We start from the raw sequence: 18,607 nt of genomic DNA, 5'->3' as shown, positions 1-18,607 counted from the left end.
AAATTTAACCCTCTGTGGTCCAGGGTATAATTGGCCATTCTTGACTATTTTTGATTTTACCTCTATATTTCACCTTTAAAATATGTTTTTCTTGCCTTATTTGGCACCATTATTTTCAGCACAACCTCAAATATCTCAAAGTCAAAGTCAACTTTATTTGTCAATTCTGCCACATGTACAGGACATACAGAGAATAGAAATTTCGTTACTCTCAAACCCTAGATGAAATAGCAAATGAACATTTAAATATAAGAGAGTGATTAAAAAATGCAAATAAAATAATTAAAAAGTAAAAATTTAAATAAATACAATACAATTTAACAAGAAAGCTATGCAATATACAATATACAATATTCAGGTATGGGTAAATGACATTGAGTGTAAACCAGGCAGAGTAGTGCAAATAGGCAAATAGTGCAAATGGACATCTAGTAATATACGGTTAGAGATAGTATAACAACAAAGTCTTATGAGGTAATGGCAGTCCAATGCTCCACAAAGTGACTGGTAACTGGTGCAGGCCAGTGAGTGTGTGTGTGTGTATGTGACAGAGTTCAGTGAGACCATGGAGGAGAGGAGGGGAGAGGGGGCAGAATCGGGAGGGAGTTAAGCTTCCTGACAGCCTGATGGATGAAGCTGTCCTTCAGTCTGCTGGTCCTGGCCTGGAGACTCCGCAGTCTCCTCCCTGACGGCAGCAGCTTGAAGAAGCTTTGCATTGGGTGCGTGGGATCAGCCGCTATGCAAAGGGCTTTTTTAGTGAGACGGGTGCTGTAAATGTCCTGGAGGGAGGGGAGAGAGACACCAATGATCCTCTCTGCAGCTCTCACTATGCGTTGGAGGGTTCTATGACAGGACGCATTGCAGGCTCCAAACCACACAGTGATGCAGCTCGACAGGATGCTCTCGATGGTGCCTCTGTAGAAAGTGTACATGAGAAATTTGAGTTATTGTTTTCATTTTGGTATACTATATTAGCACAGTTGATCTAAATTAATAACACAATAAATTGTGTGTGCATCTCCTGTTTTGTCATGGTTGTATGTCCCGGTTCGTGACAGGCTGCATGAGCTCATCTGGTGGGAGTGTAGTACTGTAGAATTTCAGGCATAAAAACGTGGTTTTCACAGACCTTGTCACAGGGTCTGAGTTGGAAGATTTTGGTAAAGCTTTGTCCCTGAGGTAGTTGAAAAACCCCAGTTGGGTAAAGCGTTTGGGTTTTTTTGTTAACAGACATGCTTATCTATTTAGTTGGTGTTATTTTTTCAGCTAAATTTTTTAGTGCAATTAGCACTTTCAGCATCAATCCATAGCAATGTGTTGTATTTTTCACATTGTCTGTGTGTAAAATACATATGTAAGCATAGATTACACAAAGGATCCTGCACGCCAAGCTGGATACAAATAGAAATCCCTGGAAACAATTCTTTCTGCGCTTAAGAGCAGCTTCCTATTGCAACGCTGGAGGATTTGTCACCATTACTGGATATGCTGCAGAAGCACAGCAAAGCAGTGACTGTGTGTAGTCGGTTGCAACGTTAGAGCTCACGATCGTGAAGGCAAGAAACTGGATTAATCTTTTCATCGTTTTCCATCCTGGCGGCAACGTGAGGGATCCCATGTATCCACCAAACAAAGACGCCAGGCATGGATTGCAGCGGTGAGACGAGCGGATATCGAGTTCCGTGCAATCCCCAGCTTTTTGTTGGTTTGCTCGCGGCATTTTCTCTCCGGTGAGTTCTAAAGTAATTCATATCACTATCCGATTGTTCAGTCTGACGTCACTAGCCGTGTCTGGGCCTAAACTCTGCTGCAGGTCCATATATCAAATGATCACTGTGGCATTACTGAGAGTTAAAACACTGTCTTAAGTCTTTCATCTTTAATAAAATTATCAGCGTTCTGCTCTACCAGGTGTAACAACTGAGTTAAACATCCAGGCATCCATGACAATGGAATTTATGACATATGAGTTAGAAGTTAGCAGCAAGTTAGCTCGCTAGCTTCTATCTAAATACAATATAGCATGTCCTGACTGCGGGGTTTTGGAAACAAATTAAAACGTACAGCTTTCTTATCACTTCCAACATAAATGAAGACAGAAAACTAAACAGCAGTGACATTTGTAGGGTTACTGAACTTGGGCTAGCTGGTATATAATGATGTGCTACGTGACCGCTAGCGACACAGCTATGTTAGCATAATATAAACACGCTAACTTTTTTTCCACTCGATAAAAGTTAACGTGAGTGTTCTCGGTGGTCAGGAACAAATGTAATCGCATGGCAGGATGCTGTAAAAGGACCAAACTAAAAGGCTTTTAGTGGGTTTTTTTTTCAATGCGCTGCGGTCATAGATAATGAGATAAAACATGCTAATGTGTGATGCTGCAGAACCACGTCATGTCGACTGAGTAGCTTTTGATTTGGCATTATTGCAGGCAAACCAGCATATGAAATGGATGTAACAAATCCAGTGGTGATGGGAGTGACAGCGTCACGGAAGCTGAAGGGCAGACGAAGGACTGTGTGTGCAGTCAACAGGGCAGAGCAGAAATAAACCGGCTGTTGGAGGAGAACAGACTGCTTCGAGCACAGTTGCAAAAGACAGAGCTGAATGAAACTTTCTTAAAGGACGATACCGAAAAAGTAAGATATTACACTGGACTATATTGTTATGCAGTCTTAATGTCCCTCTTCAACACTGTCAAAGATTTCCTGCCAATATCGAAGAAACTGACAGGTTTCCAAATGCTCTTACTCACACTAATGCGTCTGAGACTTGATCTTCCAGTCCAGCATCCTTGTCATCTATTCCATGTGTCACTGTCTTCTGTCTTCACCGATACCGTTGATGTTTTGGGCAGACTGACAGAAAGAAGGATGACCTCAAAAAGTGATATAGTCCAGACAGAGCTTACAAATGATGGGCCATTTGCTAAACCTGCAGCACACACTGCTTTCTATGTGAAAGAACCATTCTGTGAGAAAAACTCTACTGCTCATTTGATCTATGACCTCTGAAAAACAGTTCATGATTTCCATTACTATTCAATTATAAAAAAAAAAGTACATTCCCTGGGTTATACAGCACTGATATGCAAAGCTTAATTGTATATCTGTAACTCTAGAACTGCAGTATTTATAGTTTTCTTAGTTTAATATTTCAATTTCATATTCTTCTTCTAAGTATAAAATCCCTTTTGTTATATTTGTCTCGTTAATTTAACTGAAATACACTGAAAATTGCTCACAAATTAAGGTTTATGTGTCAATACAAATGCAGGTTTTATTGCTGGGAGCTTCCCGTGATGCACTGACTATTTCTTCTTCCATGACACTAATGTTTTGTCTTTGCTTCATCATTTATGTACTGTACTGTATCCCCAGTTTTCCAGCGAGGGCTGCGTACATTTTGATTGCATTAACGTTTTTATCCAGCCTTTATGTGCAATAAAGGCTATACTTTTACACTGTAAAAGTATAGCCAATCAGAAGCTGCAAAATTCAAATGTAGTTACTGACAGGCCAAAGTGCAACAGGGAAGAGATTAAATGGGATCAAAGGGAGTGGCATTATAAATTCCTTCCTTCCTGAGATTCAAATCCTCCAATCAAAACGGTGCCAGCAATGCAAAGACAGATTTCTTTAAAAGATTGGACACAATAACAAAGTCAGTCGTTTATTTATTAAAGCACTGTTAATAATTTTAGTTGCTGCTATTTCAAATAAATGTTTGGTACAACAAATTTCTCCGTGTTCTGTCTCAGGCTTTATTCGGGCCCTGGTACTAGAGCTATGGTCTGTTCTTGAGTGCAGCAGTGACGACATCAGAGTGGTCCGTCCCAAACCAACTCCCATTGACCCCACAGATAGGAGTTGCATTAAGGTATTGTATGTATGTGCGTGCGTGTGTGTGTGAGAGAGAGAGGGAGAAGGAGAAACTTCCTGGAGCCCACAATGCCCCAATTTTTAGATATCTACATAATAGTACAGACACAGATCTCTTAGAAGTTTTGCTTTTCCATCATGTTTTTAGCTCACTGGTTACAAAGGTGTTTAAATTGATTAAAATTAAATTGATTCCAATTATTATTAACCCAGGACTCAGAATAGTGGTCCATGTGTTGCTGTGATACCAGCAGCCATGTAGAAAATTCACTTGTGAATATTCATATTTAAGAAACTGGCAATAGTGATTTTGTTAACAAGAAAGGCTTTTTGCTGATTGGTTTATGGGTGTCTGGGCAAATAAGCCTTACTTTCATAAGACTGCATTTTTAGTTATGTTTTTGGCAGAATTTCTCTCAGGAAAGCTTCAACAAGCTCCAGCGTGAGCCTGTCTGTGTGTGTCTGATGCTTGGCCTCTGACAGCAGCCAAGTCATCTCTCTCAGAGAGACTAGCCAAGTGAATACGGACAGCCAGTGATGTGTAAACTGTGTCCTGCCACAGGCGACTTTAAAGTCTGCCTTATCAGTGGGTTATACATATATGCTGAGGTCAAAGGAAAACTAAATATACACACACCAGCACTTTGGTGAATTAACTCGAGTCTTTGCTTTAATCTGTGCTAAGTACAGTAGGAGGTTTGGTAGTACATATGAAGATAAGTTCACACATGCACAGAAACATCAGAAGACACATGAAAGTATAGATATTTCTATTTTAGAAAAAAAAAATCCATCGTATCTTGTTTTTTTCTTTACGTTTCTTTGAAGCTGTTTAATATAATCTAAGTTGTAGCTCGTTTGTGCAAGTGTCTCTCTTTTTTTCCTTTGATGCTTTTGATGATATGTTTTCCCTGTTCTACCAGACCCAGTGAAAAATGCAGGGAGCTTTCCTGTAGTTTAATATTCTTCAGGCTGCAATAGGTTTCTGCTCAACCACTCTGCTCAGAATATATGTCTTATTCAGTTTTGAGAGTGTGGTAAACCATGTTTTATCTTTGCAATCATAAATTCTTTTTACATTTTGTTTTGCTTTGAATACTACAGATATTATTTGTCATATTATCGGTAGTGTTTGTAGTTGAATAGTGTTATATTATTATTATGTGTTAGGATTTGATCAATCCATGACGTGCACAAATGCATTCACAATGGTCTTTAAAAGCAAATACATTTTTTCTCTCTAACAGCTGCTGTATTTACTTTCCTCTTCAGTCCTTCCTGTACTTGGTCAACCTCCTCTCCTCTTCCCAGTCGGTGTGGCAACTGCTGGGCCGACAGTCTTTGGCCAACAAAAGCGAATACACCCTGAGGGAGATGCCAACCTCCATACCTGTAAGTGTTTTTCTTCTTCTTCTTTTCCACACACTGCAGTTTTTTTTTGTCATCCATCTGAGGGCATGTTTGCACTTTTTATTTGGCCTCCAAACACCACCCACCCATTTGTTTTACTTCAAACGCATTCAAATAAACCCTCTCACACTGAGACTGATATACGTTCTCCACCTTACCCATTGTAAATTTCCACACAGTTTTCGTTTTGCACCCTATCCGGTGCATTCTTGTTCAAAGCCTCTCATTTTACTCCACAGGATTTGATTGACAGACTGATTGCCGTGAATTCGGATGGGAAGATTCATTCTCTCTTCCACTACGAAGAGAGTCACACATTCGGCCTAAGGTGGGATTCATTTTTTTTTTCATATTACTTAACATGGTAAATGGTAAATGGCCTGTATTTATATAGCGCTTTACTAGTCCCTAAGGACCCCAAAGCGCTTTACATATCCAGTCATCCACCCATTCACGCACACATTCACACACTGGTGATAGCAAGCTACATTGTAACCACAGCCACCCTGGGGCGCACTGACAGAGGCGAGGCTGCCGGACACTGGCGCCACCGGGCCCTCTGACCACCACCAGTAGGCAACGGGTGAAGTGTCTTGCCCAATGACACAACGATCGAGACTGTCCAAGCCGGGGCTCGAACCGGCAACCTTCCGATTACAAGGCGAACTCCCAACTCTTGAGCCACTATCGTACTTCCCCACTAACATCAGTGGGGAAGTACATGATATCAGATTATCACCTGGTGACTGCACACACACTTCAGCCTCTGGCAATAGGAGACTGGCATGGTTCTTTATACTTTGATTACCCAGCATTGAAAGGCTGATGAAAGGATTTCTCTGGATAAGAGAGAAATAAGCTGGTGTGTGTGTGTGTGTGTGTGTGTGTGTGTGTGTGTGTGTGTGTGTGTGTGTGTGTGTGTGTGTGTGTGTGTGTGTGTGTGCTTGTGTAAATACTCACATCAGCCTGTATAAAATACAGCAATGCATAAGTGTTTTGAATGAATAGAAATGTGACACATGAGAAGGTGTGTCTGTGACTGTTCCTGTATAACTTATTTTCAGACTAGTTAACAAGTTATGCTCCGGTCATTTGATGTTACCAAGATAGATGTCCTTTTGTAATATAGTTAAATTTTCTTTGTACATTTCATTTATCCACCATCATACATTAAGCCAAGAAGAGTTCATTATACTAACAAGAGGTATCAACGCTGGGCCAAAGTGCAGCACGTGGTTAAAGTTTGTAATCCAGCCGGGGTGTAAATATCACTCAGCAGCCAGTCGCAGAGATGAAGCAGGCAGCATCAACACATAAATCTACTCTACCCGGCTTAAATCAAAAGACCACCTCTGACTGAAAAGCTGTAGATTTTACTTTTTTGCACAAATTAATTCAGATTCACACTAATTCTGTTCACAGCTCCAACAAAATGAGGAAGAGGAGGGGGAGAAACACAAGTAGATTGAAGTACAATTGGATGAAAGTCGAGGAGAAGGAAGTTTAGGATGAGGAGGAAGAAAAGCAGCAGGAGCATCTTTAGGGATCCCTATGATGTCATTGAGGTTTATTTCATTAATATTGTCCTCTCACAAAGAAAGATGACTTGTTTTAGTTCACCTACCTACTTCCTGTATTAAATAGTGATGTGCAAAATGTTGTGGAAAACCACGGAGCAGGCACGTATAGTGCATCTGCAGGTAAATGAACATCAGATCTCTCAGACTAAAATCTGTATTATACTTTTAGTCTTAAGAACATATGTTGTATATTTATCACCCTTATGATAAAACCCATGTCAGCCATTGGTTTATGGACTTTGTATTTAGAAGCCTCAACATTTGCTTTATTGCTATCGCTATGTTGTTTTTTGTGAGCCTTTTAGGACCATATTAGGACGAGGGATCAGAATCTGGAGTCGTGCACACTACTGTTTCATTTAGCGTGTATCCATAAGATTTGTGCAGCAGATCCAAGTTGTGCCTTGAAAACAGGAAGGTTGTCTGCATAGAGGAGAACTTTAATAGCAGGCTTGTACAAAGTGAGGCTTTGTGCTCACATTTGCTGCAAACACTCGTTTTAATTCTGTTACCCTGTTTTGATGCAGAATTGAGTTGAAATCAGGCACCTTCTGTTTTAATGTGTTCTTGTGAATTGATTGTGTATCGCATACATTTGATTTGACTTTCTGCGAGACAACAGTCGTCCGCTGGCCAAAAAAAGTTTTCCAAATACCTCCACGTGATCAAGCCTGGATTTAGAAAACAATAGCAAAAAAAATCTGCACCTCCTGCTTCACATGCAATTTGTGTTTGTGTGTTCAGAGGCGGCGGCGAGAGGGGAGACCTCGGCTCATCCAGCTGGAGAGCCTGACCAGGAGGAGTCGAACATTAACTCTGCTCTTCCAGGGCACCCTGCAGACTTGGCTGCTGGCATTGGCGAGGGAGTGCGGCCGCCGCTGGGATGACGTGAACGCCAATCATAGGTCGACTGCAGGTATGCGAGTCAGACCTTCTCAGGAGGGTTTCACTTTTCTCTCTTCTTTATAATTGACCCTTGTTTTCTCTCTCAGCTCCTTGTCTCAGAGTGGGAGGGATTTGAAGCACAAAGGGAGGAGCTTGTCGTTTGGTTGGCTGATATGGATGTCCACCTGAGTGAGGTTGACCAGCTGACAGGAAACACCTGTGAAAAACTGAAACAACTGCAGGTGTGGGGTTGTTTTGATATGACATAGTTTTGATATGATACATACGTCATCCTAAACTGGACTAACAAAGAACCATGAGTCCAACATGAAACTTACCTTGCATAAGCAGGGCTCGCAAAATTTCAAAATCCCTGGTAGCCCTTCGGGCAGGCACTCTTCAGTTTTTGGTAGCCCAAAATAAATTTAAGAAGCCCAAATAAAAAAATAAAAAAGAGGACAATTTTTAGATTGATGTTTTGTTTCCTTTACAATATTGTAAAGGAAACAAAACATCAATCTAAAAATATTTAAAACACAAATTACAACAACAATTTCAACCATCAACTCAAATATTTGGTTCTAATTGAACAGAAATTTCTATGAACTTGCAAGAACTGTGTAGGACATGAAACAGTGTGTGTCAGATCCTGAATTTGAAATTTCCACTGAAATCACGGGTAAGAGGCAAGTGGAACCAAGCTGACTTCTGCTAAATGGGTCAAACTGGGCAGAAAGTACACAAACACATAACATCCTTATAGAATATGATGTAACACTATAGATCAACTTACCTCAGAATATATAAAGCATATAAACAATTACAGCAATATGATGCAACAAACACAGCAGTGCTACTAATCCAAAATACTCATAGAACTTCATAGAACTGAAACAAACATTTATTTTTAGGCCTTCGTCGCGTCGCTGTGACGTAATCGGCCTTAAAATGCGGCCTTTAAGGCTGCAGACCCTGAATTGGGATACAGCCTCTGAATCGCTGCATCTTGTAGCTGTGTCGTCTTAAATTGGTCATGTGATTTTGACGCGCCGACGCGTCCGGCAACCCCAGAGGTTTAACTTAATATTTAAGTGTCTCTTGGTTTTAGACTAGTTGTTTAGTCTAATTTGATGTTTTAAACCAGAAAAGGAAGAAGAGGGCTTAGAATTACAGGTAAGAACTGCTCAGTGGTATGTGATAAACTGTAAATGTAAAGCTTACAGGTCAGTCCTCATGTTTTTAAATCAGATTTTGAGTCTGTACATGGCACATTATGCTTTTGCATGTTGTGAAATGTGCTGCAAAACAAACTGAGGTAAACTAACTGGTTTACTGTGATGGATTTAAAGTGCGTGTGACTGGTGCGCAGTGGCTGTGGTGCTCACGGTCAGAGTTCAGTCACAAAGAGGGTAACAGAGATGAATTTAAAGTTAAGGTGATGGTGCTTAGATTCATTCACAGACTGAAACCTTCACACCAACTTTATCCTGTGTCTCTTAGTTTTAGACTAGTTGTTTAGTCTATTTTGATGTTTTAAACCATATCACAGGGTTTTTACTTCACCATTTACGGGGTTTTAACAAGCAAACAAAAGACAGATCGTGATGTTTGAAAATGTTTTGGAAATATTCTTTAAAGATTAGATGTAAAATACGCAGAGGATAAATTCAATTGGTTTATTAGTTTATTACATAAGTTGAAAAAAAGTTAAACAAGTAAATAAAGAAACAACATAAAAGAAAAGTAAACAAAACAAATCGGTAAATAAAGGAAAATGGTAATAAGAAGGGAAAAAAAAAGAAAAGAGAAAACCCCAACAATCCCCTCTGAGCAAGCACTAGGCGACAGTGGGGAAGAAAAACTGCCTTTAAACGGGCAGAAACTTCCGGCAGAACCAGGCTCACGAGGGGCAGTCAACTGCCGGGACTGGTTGGGGTGAAAAAAGATGAAGGAGAGAGGGAAGAAGTGTTAGGAGAGAAGGGGAGAGGAGAGGTGAAAATTAAGATGGAACAGAGGTGGAGGGAGACGAGGTGACGTCAGCAGTAGAAAAAATAGAAAAAGTAGAAAGAGCAGGAGTGTCCCTCCTCCAGAAGAAGCGGAAACGTTTTTTCTTCTTTTCCATGAGCTTTTCCACGACCACTTTTTTCTCTAGGATGAGGGTTCTCAACTGATCGGTTGTTTCTTCAACTTCCTTCTCAAGTTTCTGGCATCTTTGCTCCATTTCTTTTAATAGATTGCACTTGTCTGTATTTTGCTGTTGTTTTTCCTTGTGCATCTTTTCTAACTGCTCATTTCTTCTTGTGATTTCTTGAAGCTTACGCTGCAGGTCTTCATTTATTTTCTCTTGTTGCTGCTTTTGTGCAAGCATTTCAGCGTTTTCGCGCTTCAAGTTGTCTGAGTCCTGGAGAATACGTTTTTTTTCTTCTTCCTGTTGCTCTTTCTCTTGAAGAAGCTCTTTTTTTTTGCACTCTGTTTCATCCAGCCTGACTTTCAGCACTTCGTATTTTTTCTTTATGCCTTTGAGTTGGTCCTGCATTTGTGTGACCCCTTCCTTTTTCTGTCCGAGGATTTGTGCAGTTTGTTCCATAGCTTCATCAAGCGTTCCTTGGAGCGCCTGATTCTTTTGCTCCATGTTTTGGAGATCCCTTTGCATCTCCCCAATAGTAGCATTCGCGCGTTGAAGCTGGGCAGACGTTTCTTTTAATTCAGCACTCTTTGTCTTGTTTTCCTTCATCAGGAACAAAATCTTCTGTCGTGCTTCACCAAACTTTCCTTCCCAGGCCTCACTAATAATTTTTGTGTAAGGCTGGCGTTGCTGTTGTTTTTCCAGCTCTTGATTTCGTGCTTCCAATTGTCTGCACTTCTCCTCCAGTTGAAGCTTCTCTTCTTCAATTTGTTTAATTTTTGCATGTAGGTCGGAGTTTTCCTGTAATGTCCTTTGGACTGATGAGGCACCAATGGATCGTGTCATATCAGGCTTCCCTCTTGAAGTGAGTGGCCGGCCAGACCTCGAAGGAGAGGCAGCAAGATTGTTTATTCTTTGTTGGCATTTTCGTGGATACATTTTTAATCCTGTGCACAGTGACTCTGAAGAGGTTTACAAATACTTTCAAATATATCTCTGGTCGAACGTTTGAAGGCTGCGAACAAACTGACTAAAACTTGCTGCTCCTGACCCCTATTTATAGAAAAGGCTCAAAGGCATGTGCTTGTGACATCATCACATGTCCTTGTGACATCATCACATGTCCTTGTGACATCATCACTCTTCATGAATCAGATTGTCACATGACATTTTAGAATGCGCCCCCTGCCGCCATCACAGTAGGCCAGACAAAGGATACAGCTTCAGCTATGGTGGTACGTGTGTAGTCGGTTGCAATGTTAGATCTCACGATCGTGAAGGCAAGAAACTGGATTAATCTTTTAATCGTTTTCCATCCTGGCGGCAACGTGAGGGATCCCATGTATCCGATATCACCAAACAAAGACGCCAGGCATGGATTGCAGCGGTGAGACGAGCGGATATCGAGTTCCGTGCAATCCCCAGCTTTTTGTTGGTTTGCTCGCGGCATTTTCTCTCCGGTGAGTTCTAAAGTAATTCATATCACTATCCGATTGTTGAGTCTGACGTCACTAGCCGTGTCTGGGCCTAAACTCTGCTGCAGGTCCATATATCAAATGATCACTGTGGCATTACTGAGAGTTAAAACACTGTCTTAAGTCTTTCATCTTTAATAAAATTATCAGCGTTCTGCTCTACCAGGTGTAACAACTGAGTTAAACATCCAGGCACCCATGACAATGGAATTTATGACATATGAGTTAGAAGTTAGCAGCAAGTTAGCTCGCTAGCTTCTATCTAAATACAATATAGCATGTCCTGACTGCGGGGTTTTGGAAACAAATTAAAACGTACAGCTTTCTTATCACTTCCAACATAAATGAAGACAGAAAACTAAACAGCAGTGACAGTGGCTGCAAATTTTACCAGGGTTTTAGTCAAATGCCCCCCTGTGATTTTACCTGCACCCTGCGATTTGATTTTTAGTTATTTTAACAGCAAACTGAAGAAAAGCCTTGACTCCGTTGCTCCACTCACCACCAAAAAGATTAACGTAAAACATGCATCACCCTGGAGAAACGAAGAAGTCAAAAAACTCAAAAGAAATTGCAGGGCAGCAGAAAGGAGATGGAGGAAAAATAAAAATAATATCAACCATCAAATATTTTCCGAGCAATTTAAAATGTACAATAATACATTAAGGAAGTCAAGAAATTCATACTTCGCCAAAATAATCAGTATTAACAAAAATAATCCCAAGGTCCTCTTTTCCACCATAGATCATTTATTTAACCCTGATTTTAACAGCTCCCAAAGAACCCCCACAGACTCGCTCTGTGAGCAGTTTGCAGACCACTTCAGGGGAAAGATCAGCGCCATCAGATCTGATATTTTATCTAATCGCGATATGATTGTAAACACATCTGAGGGCTCGATTGTACCTGAGGAGACACTGGACAGCTTTGTCCTGGTTAATGCTGAGAACTTTCAGAAGGTTTTCTCCACAGTGAGACCCACCACATGTCTTTTAGATCCAATCCCCTCTTCACTCTTTAAAACACTTTATGGATTTTTTGAGGCTGAGCTTTTATACATGATGAATTGCTCTCTTCAGTTGGGTGTCTTCCCTGCTGCCTTTAAAACGGCGGTGGTGAGGCCCCTTCTGAAGAAGAGCAATTTGGATTGTAATGATTTTAATAACTACAGACCTGTATCCAACTTACCATTTTTAAGTAAAGTCTTAGAAAAACTTGTTTTTACTCAGATTACTGATTTTCTCAATGATAGACAGATCCTGGAGATATTCCAGTCTGGATTTAGGGTGAACCACAGCACAGAGACGGCTCTCCTAAAGGTTTTAAATGATCTTAGATGTAACTGGGACGCCCAAAAGCTCTCAGTCCTGGTGCTGCTGGATCTAAGCGCAGCCTTTGATACAGTAGACCACGCTATTCTTTTAAACAGACTAAAACACATGGTGGGCCTCTCTGGTGCTGTACACAACTGGTTCACTTCCTATCTCTCTGACAGATCTTTTATGGTGAGTATGGATACATGCTCCTCTAAGATCCATAAAATGACATGTGGTGTGCCTCAAGGGTCGGTTCTAGGCCCTGTACTTTTTAATTTGTATATGTTGCCTCTCGGCAGTGTCATCAGGAGGCATGGAGTGAACTTCCACAGTTACGCTGATGACACGCAGCTGTACATCTCCGTGTCTCCTGATGACACCAGACCAATGGATGCCCTTTTTAACTGTATCTTGGATATAAGATCTTGGATGGCAGAAAACTTTTTACAGCTTAACCAGGACAAAACTGAAGTTTTAATTGTCGGTCCTGAGGCTCAGAGAGAGAAACTCTTGTCTAAATTAGAGGCATTTTCACTATGTCCTTCGCTACAAGTGAAAAACCTGGGTGTTATTTTTGACTCTGAGCTTGGTTTTATCCCACATGTTAAACATGTAACCAAAATTGGATTTTATCATCTAAAAAATATAGCCAGAGTCCGCCCTATTCTCTCTCGGGCCAACACGGAGATGCTGATGCATGCTTTTATTGCCAGTCGCATTGATTACTGTAATGCCCTGCTCTCTGGTCTTCCTAAGAAGAATATTTCAACTTTACAACTCTTGCAAAACTCGGCAGCTCGTGTGCTGACGAAGACCAGAGGGCGGGCCCACATTACACCGGTTTTAGAATCGCTGCATTGGCTCCCCGTGTGTTTCAGGATCGATTTTAAAGTTCTTTTATTGGTTTTTAAATGTCTTAATGGTCTTGGGCCTTCTTATCTCTCAGATCTGCTTTTACCATACGAACCCTCGCGGACCCTGAGGTCCTCTGGTACTGGCCTTTTGATTGTCCCTAAAGTCAGGACACATACTCACGGAGAGGCAGCTTTTCAGTGGTATGGTCCTCGTCTGTGGAACAGCCTGCCGGAGGAGCTCAGGGCCGCAGAGAACGTACATGTTTTTAAGAACAGGCTCAAGACCCACCTTTTTAATTTAGCTTTTACTTAGCGTTTATTTATTTTTTATGCTTATTTATTCTATCCTGTTATTCTATTATTAATTTAGGATTTACCTAATATTTTTTGATTTTATTCTTATTCATTTTTTAATCTTCTTACTCTATTTATATTTATATTTATATTGTATCCTGTTCTTATTTATTTTATCATTTTACCCTGTATATATCGTATTGCGTCATATCTCCAGTGTTTCCTCGGAGGGCGCTCTCTGCACCGGGGCTGTTATTGACCGTGGCTGCTGGTCTCTGGGGTCCTCTCAGCCTGGTTGGGGGGCTCCTTGGCCTCCCTCCGGCTGTGTGCCCAGCCCGGAGGCTGCGGTCTGTGACCGGCTCCCGGTGCAGACGGCTCTCTGTTATAATGTTTCCTCACTTGGCTCATGCGAGCCCAGCCCAATTTTTACTCTTTAAGTGTGCGCGTGTGTGTATGTGTGTGTGTGGGTGGGGGTGGGGGGATATATGTGTATTGAGAGTGTGGGGAGTGAGTTGGAGGGTGGGGTGGGCTGCTTTTAACTATGTAAAGCACTTTGTGCTACATTTTTTCTGTATGAAAAGTGCTTTATAAATAAAGCTTGATTGATTGATTTGTAGGGTTACTGAACTTGGGCTAGCTGGTATATAATGATGTGCTACGTGACCGCTAGTAACACAGCTATGTTAGCACAATATAAACACGCTAACTTTTTTTCCACTCGATAAAAGTTAACGTGAGTGTTCTCGGTGGTCAGGAACAAATGTAATCGCATGGCAGGATGCTGTAAAAGGACCAAACCAAAAGGCTTTTAGTGGGGTTTTTTTCAATGCGCTGCGGTCATAGATAATGAGATAAAACATGCTAATGTGTGATGCTGCAGAACCACGTCATGTCGACTGAGTAGCTTTTGATTTGGCATTATTGCAGGCAAACCAGCATATGAAATGGATGTAACAAATCCAGACTGGGCACCAACACTGCACATGGGGCACGACGACAAACCTGTGTCAGACTCGGACCGGCACGCAAGGCGTATGCAACGGAAGCGAAAAAGAGCACCCATTGCAGGTAAACACCCCCCTCTGAAAACATACTAAATTGCTCTTATGGTACACTAATCCGCACATAACTTAAAGATGAATCACACACCTGTCATTGGAATATTGGTGTACATTAACCTTAAGTCTATGCACTATTTTTTATCTTACAGGCTTGATGATCGATGAAGGTCTGACAGAAGAACAACAACCATGTCATGGAGGCAGTGGACAGCAGTTGTGTTGGACAAGTGGAGGTTGACGTACCAGCTGCAAATGTGGACAGTGGTGATGGGAGTGACAGCGTCACGGAAGCTGAAGGGCAGACGAAGGACTGTGTGTGCAGTCAACAGGGCAGAGCAGAAATAAACCGGCTGTTGGAGGAGAACAGACTGCTTCGAGCACAGTTGCAAAAGACAGAGCTGAATGAAACTTTCTTAAAGGACGATACCGAAAAAGTAAGATATTACACTGGACTATATTGTTATGCAGTCTTAATGTCCCTCTTCAACACTGTCAAAGATTTCCTGCCAATACCGAAGAAACTGACAGGTTTCCAAATGCTCTTACTCACACTAATGCGTCTGAGACTTGATCTTCCAGTCCAGCATCTTTGTCATCTATTCCATGTGTCGCACAAAACACTGTCTTCTGTCTTCACCGATACCATTGATGTTTTGTATGCCCACTTAGGAGCACTGGTGCACTGGCCTGAGAGGCACTGTCTGCAGGCGACAATGCCTCCACAGTTTACTGAAACTTTTGGAAAACGAGTAGCAATCATTGTTGACTGTTTTGAGATTCGAACAGAAAGACCATCTAATTTAAAGGCACGCGCACAAACATACTCTCATTACAAGGGTACACAGACCATAAAATACCTCATCGGGATTACACCCCATGGAGCTATTTCTTTCATTTCCAGGGGATGGGGGGGTCGTGCATAGAGCAGGGCGATATGGCCAAAAATATTTATCACGATATATATTTGAAAATTTGCGATAATGATATAACCGACGATATAATTGATGCGAGACAAAATACAACTCCACAACATTACTAGCGCAAAAAGACAACCTTCCATTTATTTTCACCTAAACAAGAAGCTGGTTTTTATGTACATTAAAGCTTTATAAAAATGTAACAGTGCAAATGCAAATTCCTTGCTGAAAGTTTAACCAAAAGGCATTTCCAGTAGAAATGGGCTGACATATCCTGAGCATAACCATGTATAATATCCACTGAAGTTAAAAAGAGGTGCTTTGCAACATTAAACTGCAGTGTGCAGTACGCATTTTTCGGACCATAAGGTGCACGGGATTATAAGGCACATTAAGCGAAACAAAGCAGTCAGATAAATCAAACTTTATTAAACTCATTCTTCTTGCTTCCTCCACTTCTGTACCATTGATTCATTAATGTTGAATTCTCTGGCAGCTGCTCTATTCCCATGTTGTTGCAGTATATTAATGACTAACCTGGTATTGTGGATAGATTATCTCAGTTGTTCTCCTGACTGAAGTTTGGTCCGTTTACAGCATCCTGCCATGCGATTGCATTTGTCTCTAACCATGAAGAACCTTCACGTTAACTTTTATAAGTGGAAAAGTGTTAGTGTTCGTCCTCCAGCTTCACTGTTTATGTTATGCTAACATAGCTGTGTCGCTAGCGATCACGTAGCACATCATTATATACCAGCTAGCCCAACTTCAGTAACCCTACAAACGTCACTGCTGTTTAGTTTCCTGTCTTCATTTATGTTGGAAGTGATAGCAGAGCTGTACGTTTGATTTTTTTCAGAAATCTCTCAGTCAGAACATGCTAAATCATGCTTAGGTAACTAGCGAAACTAGCGAGCTAACTTCCGCTAGCTTCCTGCTAACTTCTAACTCCATTAAATGTAATAACTTTTTGTTTTCATGGAAGTTAAACTTTATAGTTACACCTGGTAAAGCAGCAATGCTGATCGTTTTACTAAAGATGAAAGAATTTAGACAGTTTTTAACTCTCAGTGATGCTGCAGTGTTGTTTGACCTGAAGCATACGGAGTTTAGGACCCAGATTACTCCCAGATTTAAGAGCATCTTAGTCCGACAAATACGACAATAACGACGACCGCTTGCATGTTCTGCAAAAAAATGTGCTTTGTCGTGTATCTGACAGACAAACACCAAACCAGTTCCACATCACGGAAGTTGCACCATTTTTACAAACCAATTCTGGTTCATCTGTTTCACTCAACAATCGGCCATGTGCGTATGAAAACAAAGGCACTGCGCATGCGCGTTTTACTCCCATTCTATCGCGATATTTCATTTTCCTATCGTTGCCTAACATTATACCGGTATTACCGTGAATGGTATAATATGGCCCAGCCCTAGTCGTGCATCAGATAAACACATCATAGAGAGATGTGGCATTCTTCAAAAGCTGTTACCAGGGGACGTAGTATTGGCTGACAGAGGCTTTGACATCAGAGATGCTGTAGGAATGATGTGTGCGGAGGTCAAGATTCCAGCTTTCACAAAAGGCTACTGTCAACTTGATGCAAGGGACGTTGAACAAACGAGAGCAATTGCCCACCTGAGAATTCATGTTGAGCGAGTAATAGGTAGTTTGCGCAACAAGTTCAAAATGTTACACACAGTCTGATTACTCTTATCATGTGAGGCTGAAGACACAACACTTCTTGATAAGATCGTTAAGGTTTGCTGTGTTTTTGTTAATATGTGCCCCAGTGTTGTTGTCAAACCAGGGCCAAATGACACTTGCTCCTGTTGAGTATTCTTAAAGCTGTTCTTTTGGATGTACTGTACATTGTAAATAGTTGTACTTTGTGTGAAGTTGTTTTAATAAAACAAAAAAGAATAGTATATTTGTTTGTTTTTCTTTATTATAGATCTATTCACATGTACACAGCAATCACATAAAAATGAAATGCAAACTATTTACATCGCACCACACAGCTGTCATCAATCTTTAACCACAACATGAAACATTACAGGCTATTTAGAGCAGCACGTTGTTTCGAGAAGTATTTCCCAACAAGTTCAGGAAGGCACATTTTACGAAAGAAGTCTTGTGCTTTCTTTAAGCGCGGTTTCCAGAAATCCACAGCAGGGAAGACGCGAGTCACAGCAAGGTCTCTCTGTGTCCACACAACGAGGCCACAGTGGCTGGCGCCCGTAACAAAGACTCAGCGTCTCTGTTGTGTAAACACGCCAGTGATTGGGGTAATGTGGGTGACTGTGTAGTGTAGTTGGTGTAATAGTTTTCGACTCCACACAGTCACTGCTTTGCTGTGCTTCTGCAGCGTATCCAGTAATGGTGACAAATCCTCCAGCGTTGCAATAGGAAGCTGCTCTTAAGCGCAGAAAGAATTGTTTCCAGGGATTTCTATTTGTATCCAGCTTGGCGTGCAGGATCCTTTGTGTAATCTATGCTTACATATGTATTTTACACACAGACAATGTGAAAAATACAACACATTGCTATGGATTGATGCTGAAAGTGCTAATTGCACTAAAAAATTTAGCTGAAAAAAATAACACCAACTAAATAGATAAGCATGTCTGTTAACAAAAACCCCCAAACGCTTTACCCAACTGGGGTTTTTCAACTACCTCACTGACAGAATGAGCCCAGGTATTGCCAGTGCCACTGATGGAAATGAGCCACAGCAGCTCTTCAGCACCTACAAATGAGACCTGCCCACACCAACAAGCAAGAAGGGAGACCAGGTGG

General features: G+C 41.2%; 1 protein-coding gene across 2 annotated transcripts; it reads left to right on the top strand.

Moving 5' to 3' along the window:
• The first annotated feature begins 908 nt into the window (after window positions 1-908).
• On the top strand, window positions 909-17,736 carry LOC146661734 (uncharacterized). Of its 2 annotated transcripts, XM_085418228.1 has the most exons (8): window positions 909-1,730; window positions 3,767-3,885; window positions 5,160-5,279; window positions 5,537-5,625; window positions 7,622-7,793; window positions 7,870-8,004; window positions 14,754-14,894; window positions 15,037-17,736. In XM_085418228.1, the coding sequence occupies exon 8, from the start codon at window positions 15,082-15,084 to the stop codon at window positions 15,808-15,810; it is 729 nt and encodes a 242-aa protein (XP_085274354.1). In that variant the 5' UTR covers window positions 909-1,730; window positions 3,767-3,885; window positions 5,160-5,279; window positions 5,537-5,625; window positions 7,622-7,793; window positions 7,870-8,004; window positions 14,754-14,894; window positions 15,037-15,081; the 3' UTR covers window positions 15,811-17,736. The 2 variants fall into 2 exon arrangements, with proteins under 2 accessions (XP_085274354.1, XP_085274355.1); XM_085418229.1 differs by lacking the exons at window positions 909-1,730; window positions 3,767-3,885; window positions 5,160-5,279; ... (1 more) ...; window positions 7,622-7,793; window positions 7,870-8,004 and adding an exon at window positions 10,088-11,347.
• The last annotated feature ends 871 nt before the right edge of the window (window positions 17,737-18,607 follow it).

This window comes from Rhamphochromis longiceps, linkage group LG9 (genome assembly GCF_057381845.1).
Source record: "Rhamphochromis longiceps isolate RC_006_pf linkage group LG9, R_longiceps_female_GT1.1, whole genome shotgun sequence".
Taxonomy (NCBI): domain Eukaryota; kingdom Metazoa; phylum Chordata; class Actinopteri; order Cichliformes; family Cichlidae; genus Rhamphochromis; species Rhamphochromis longiceps.
This window is presented reverse-complemented; position numbering and strand designations above follow the sequence as displayed.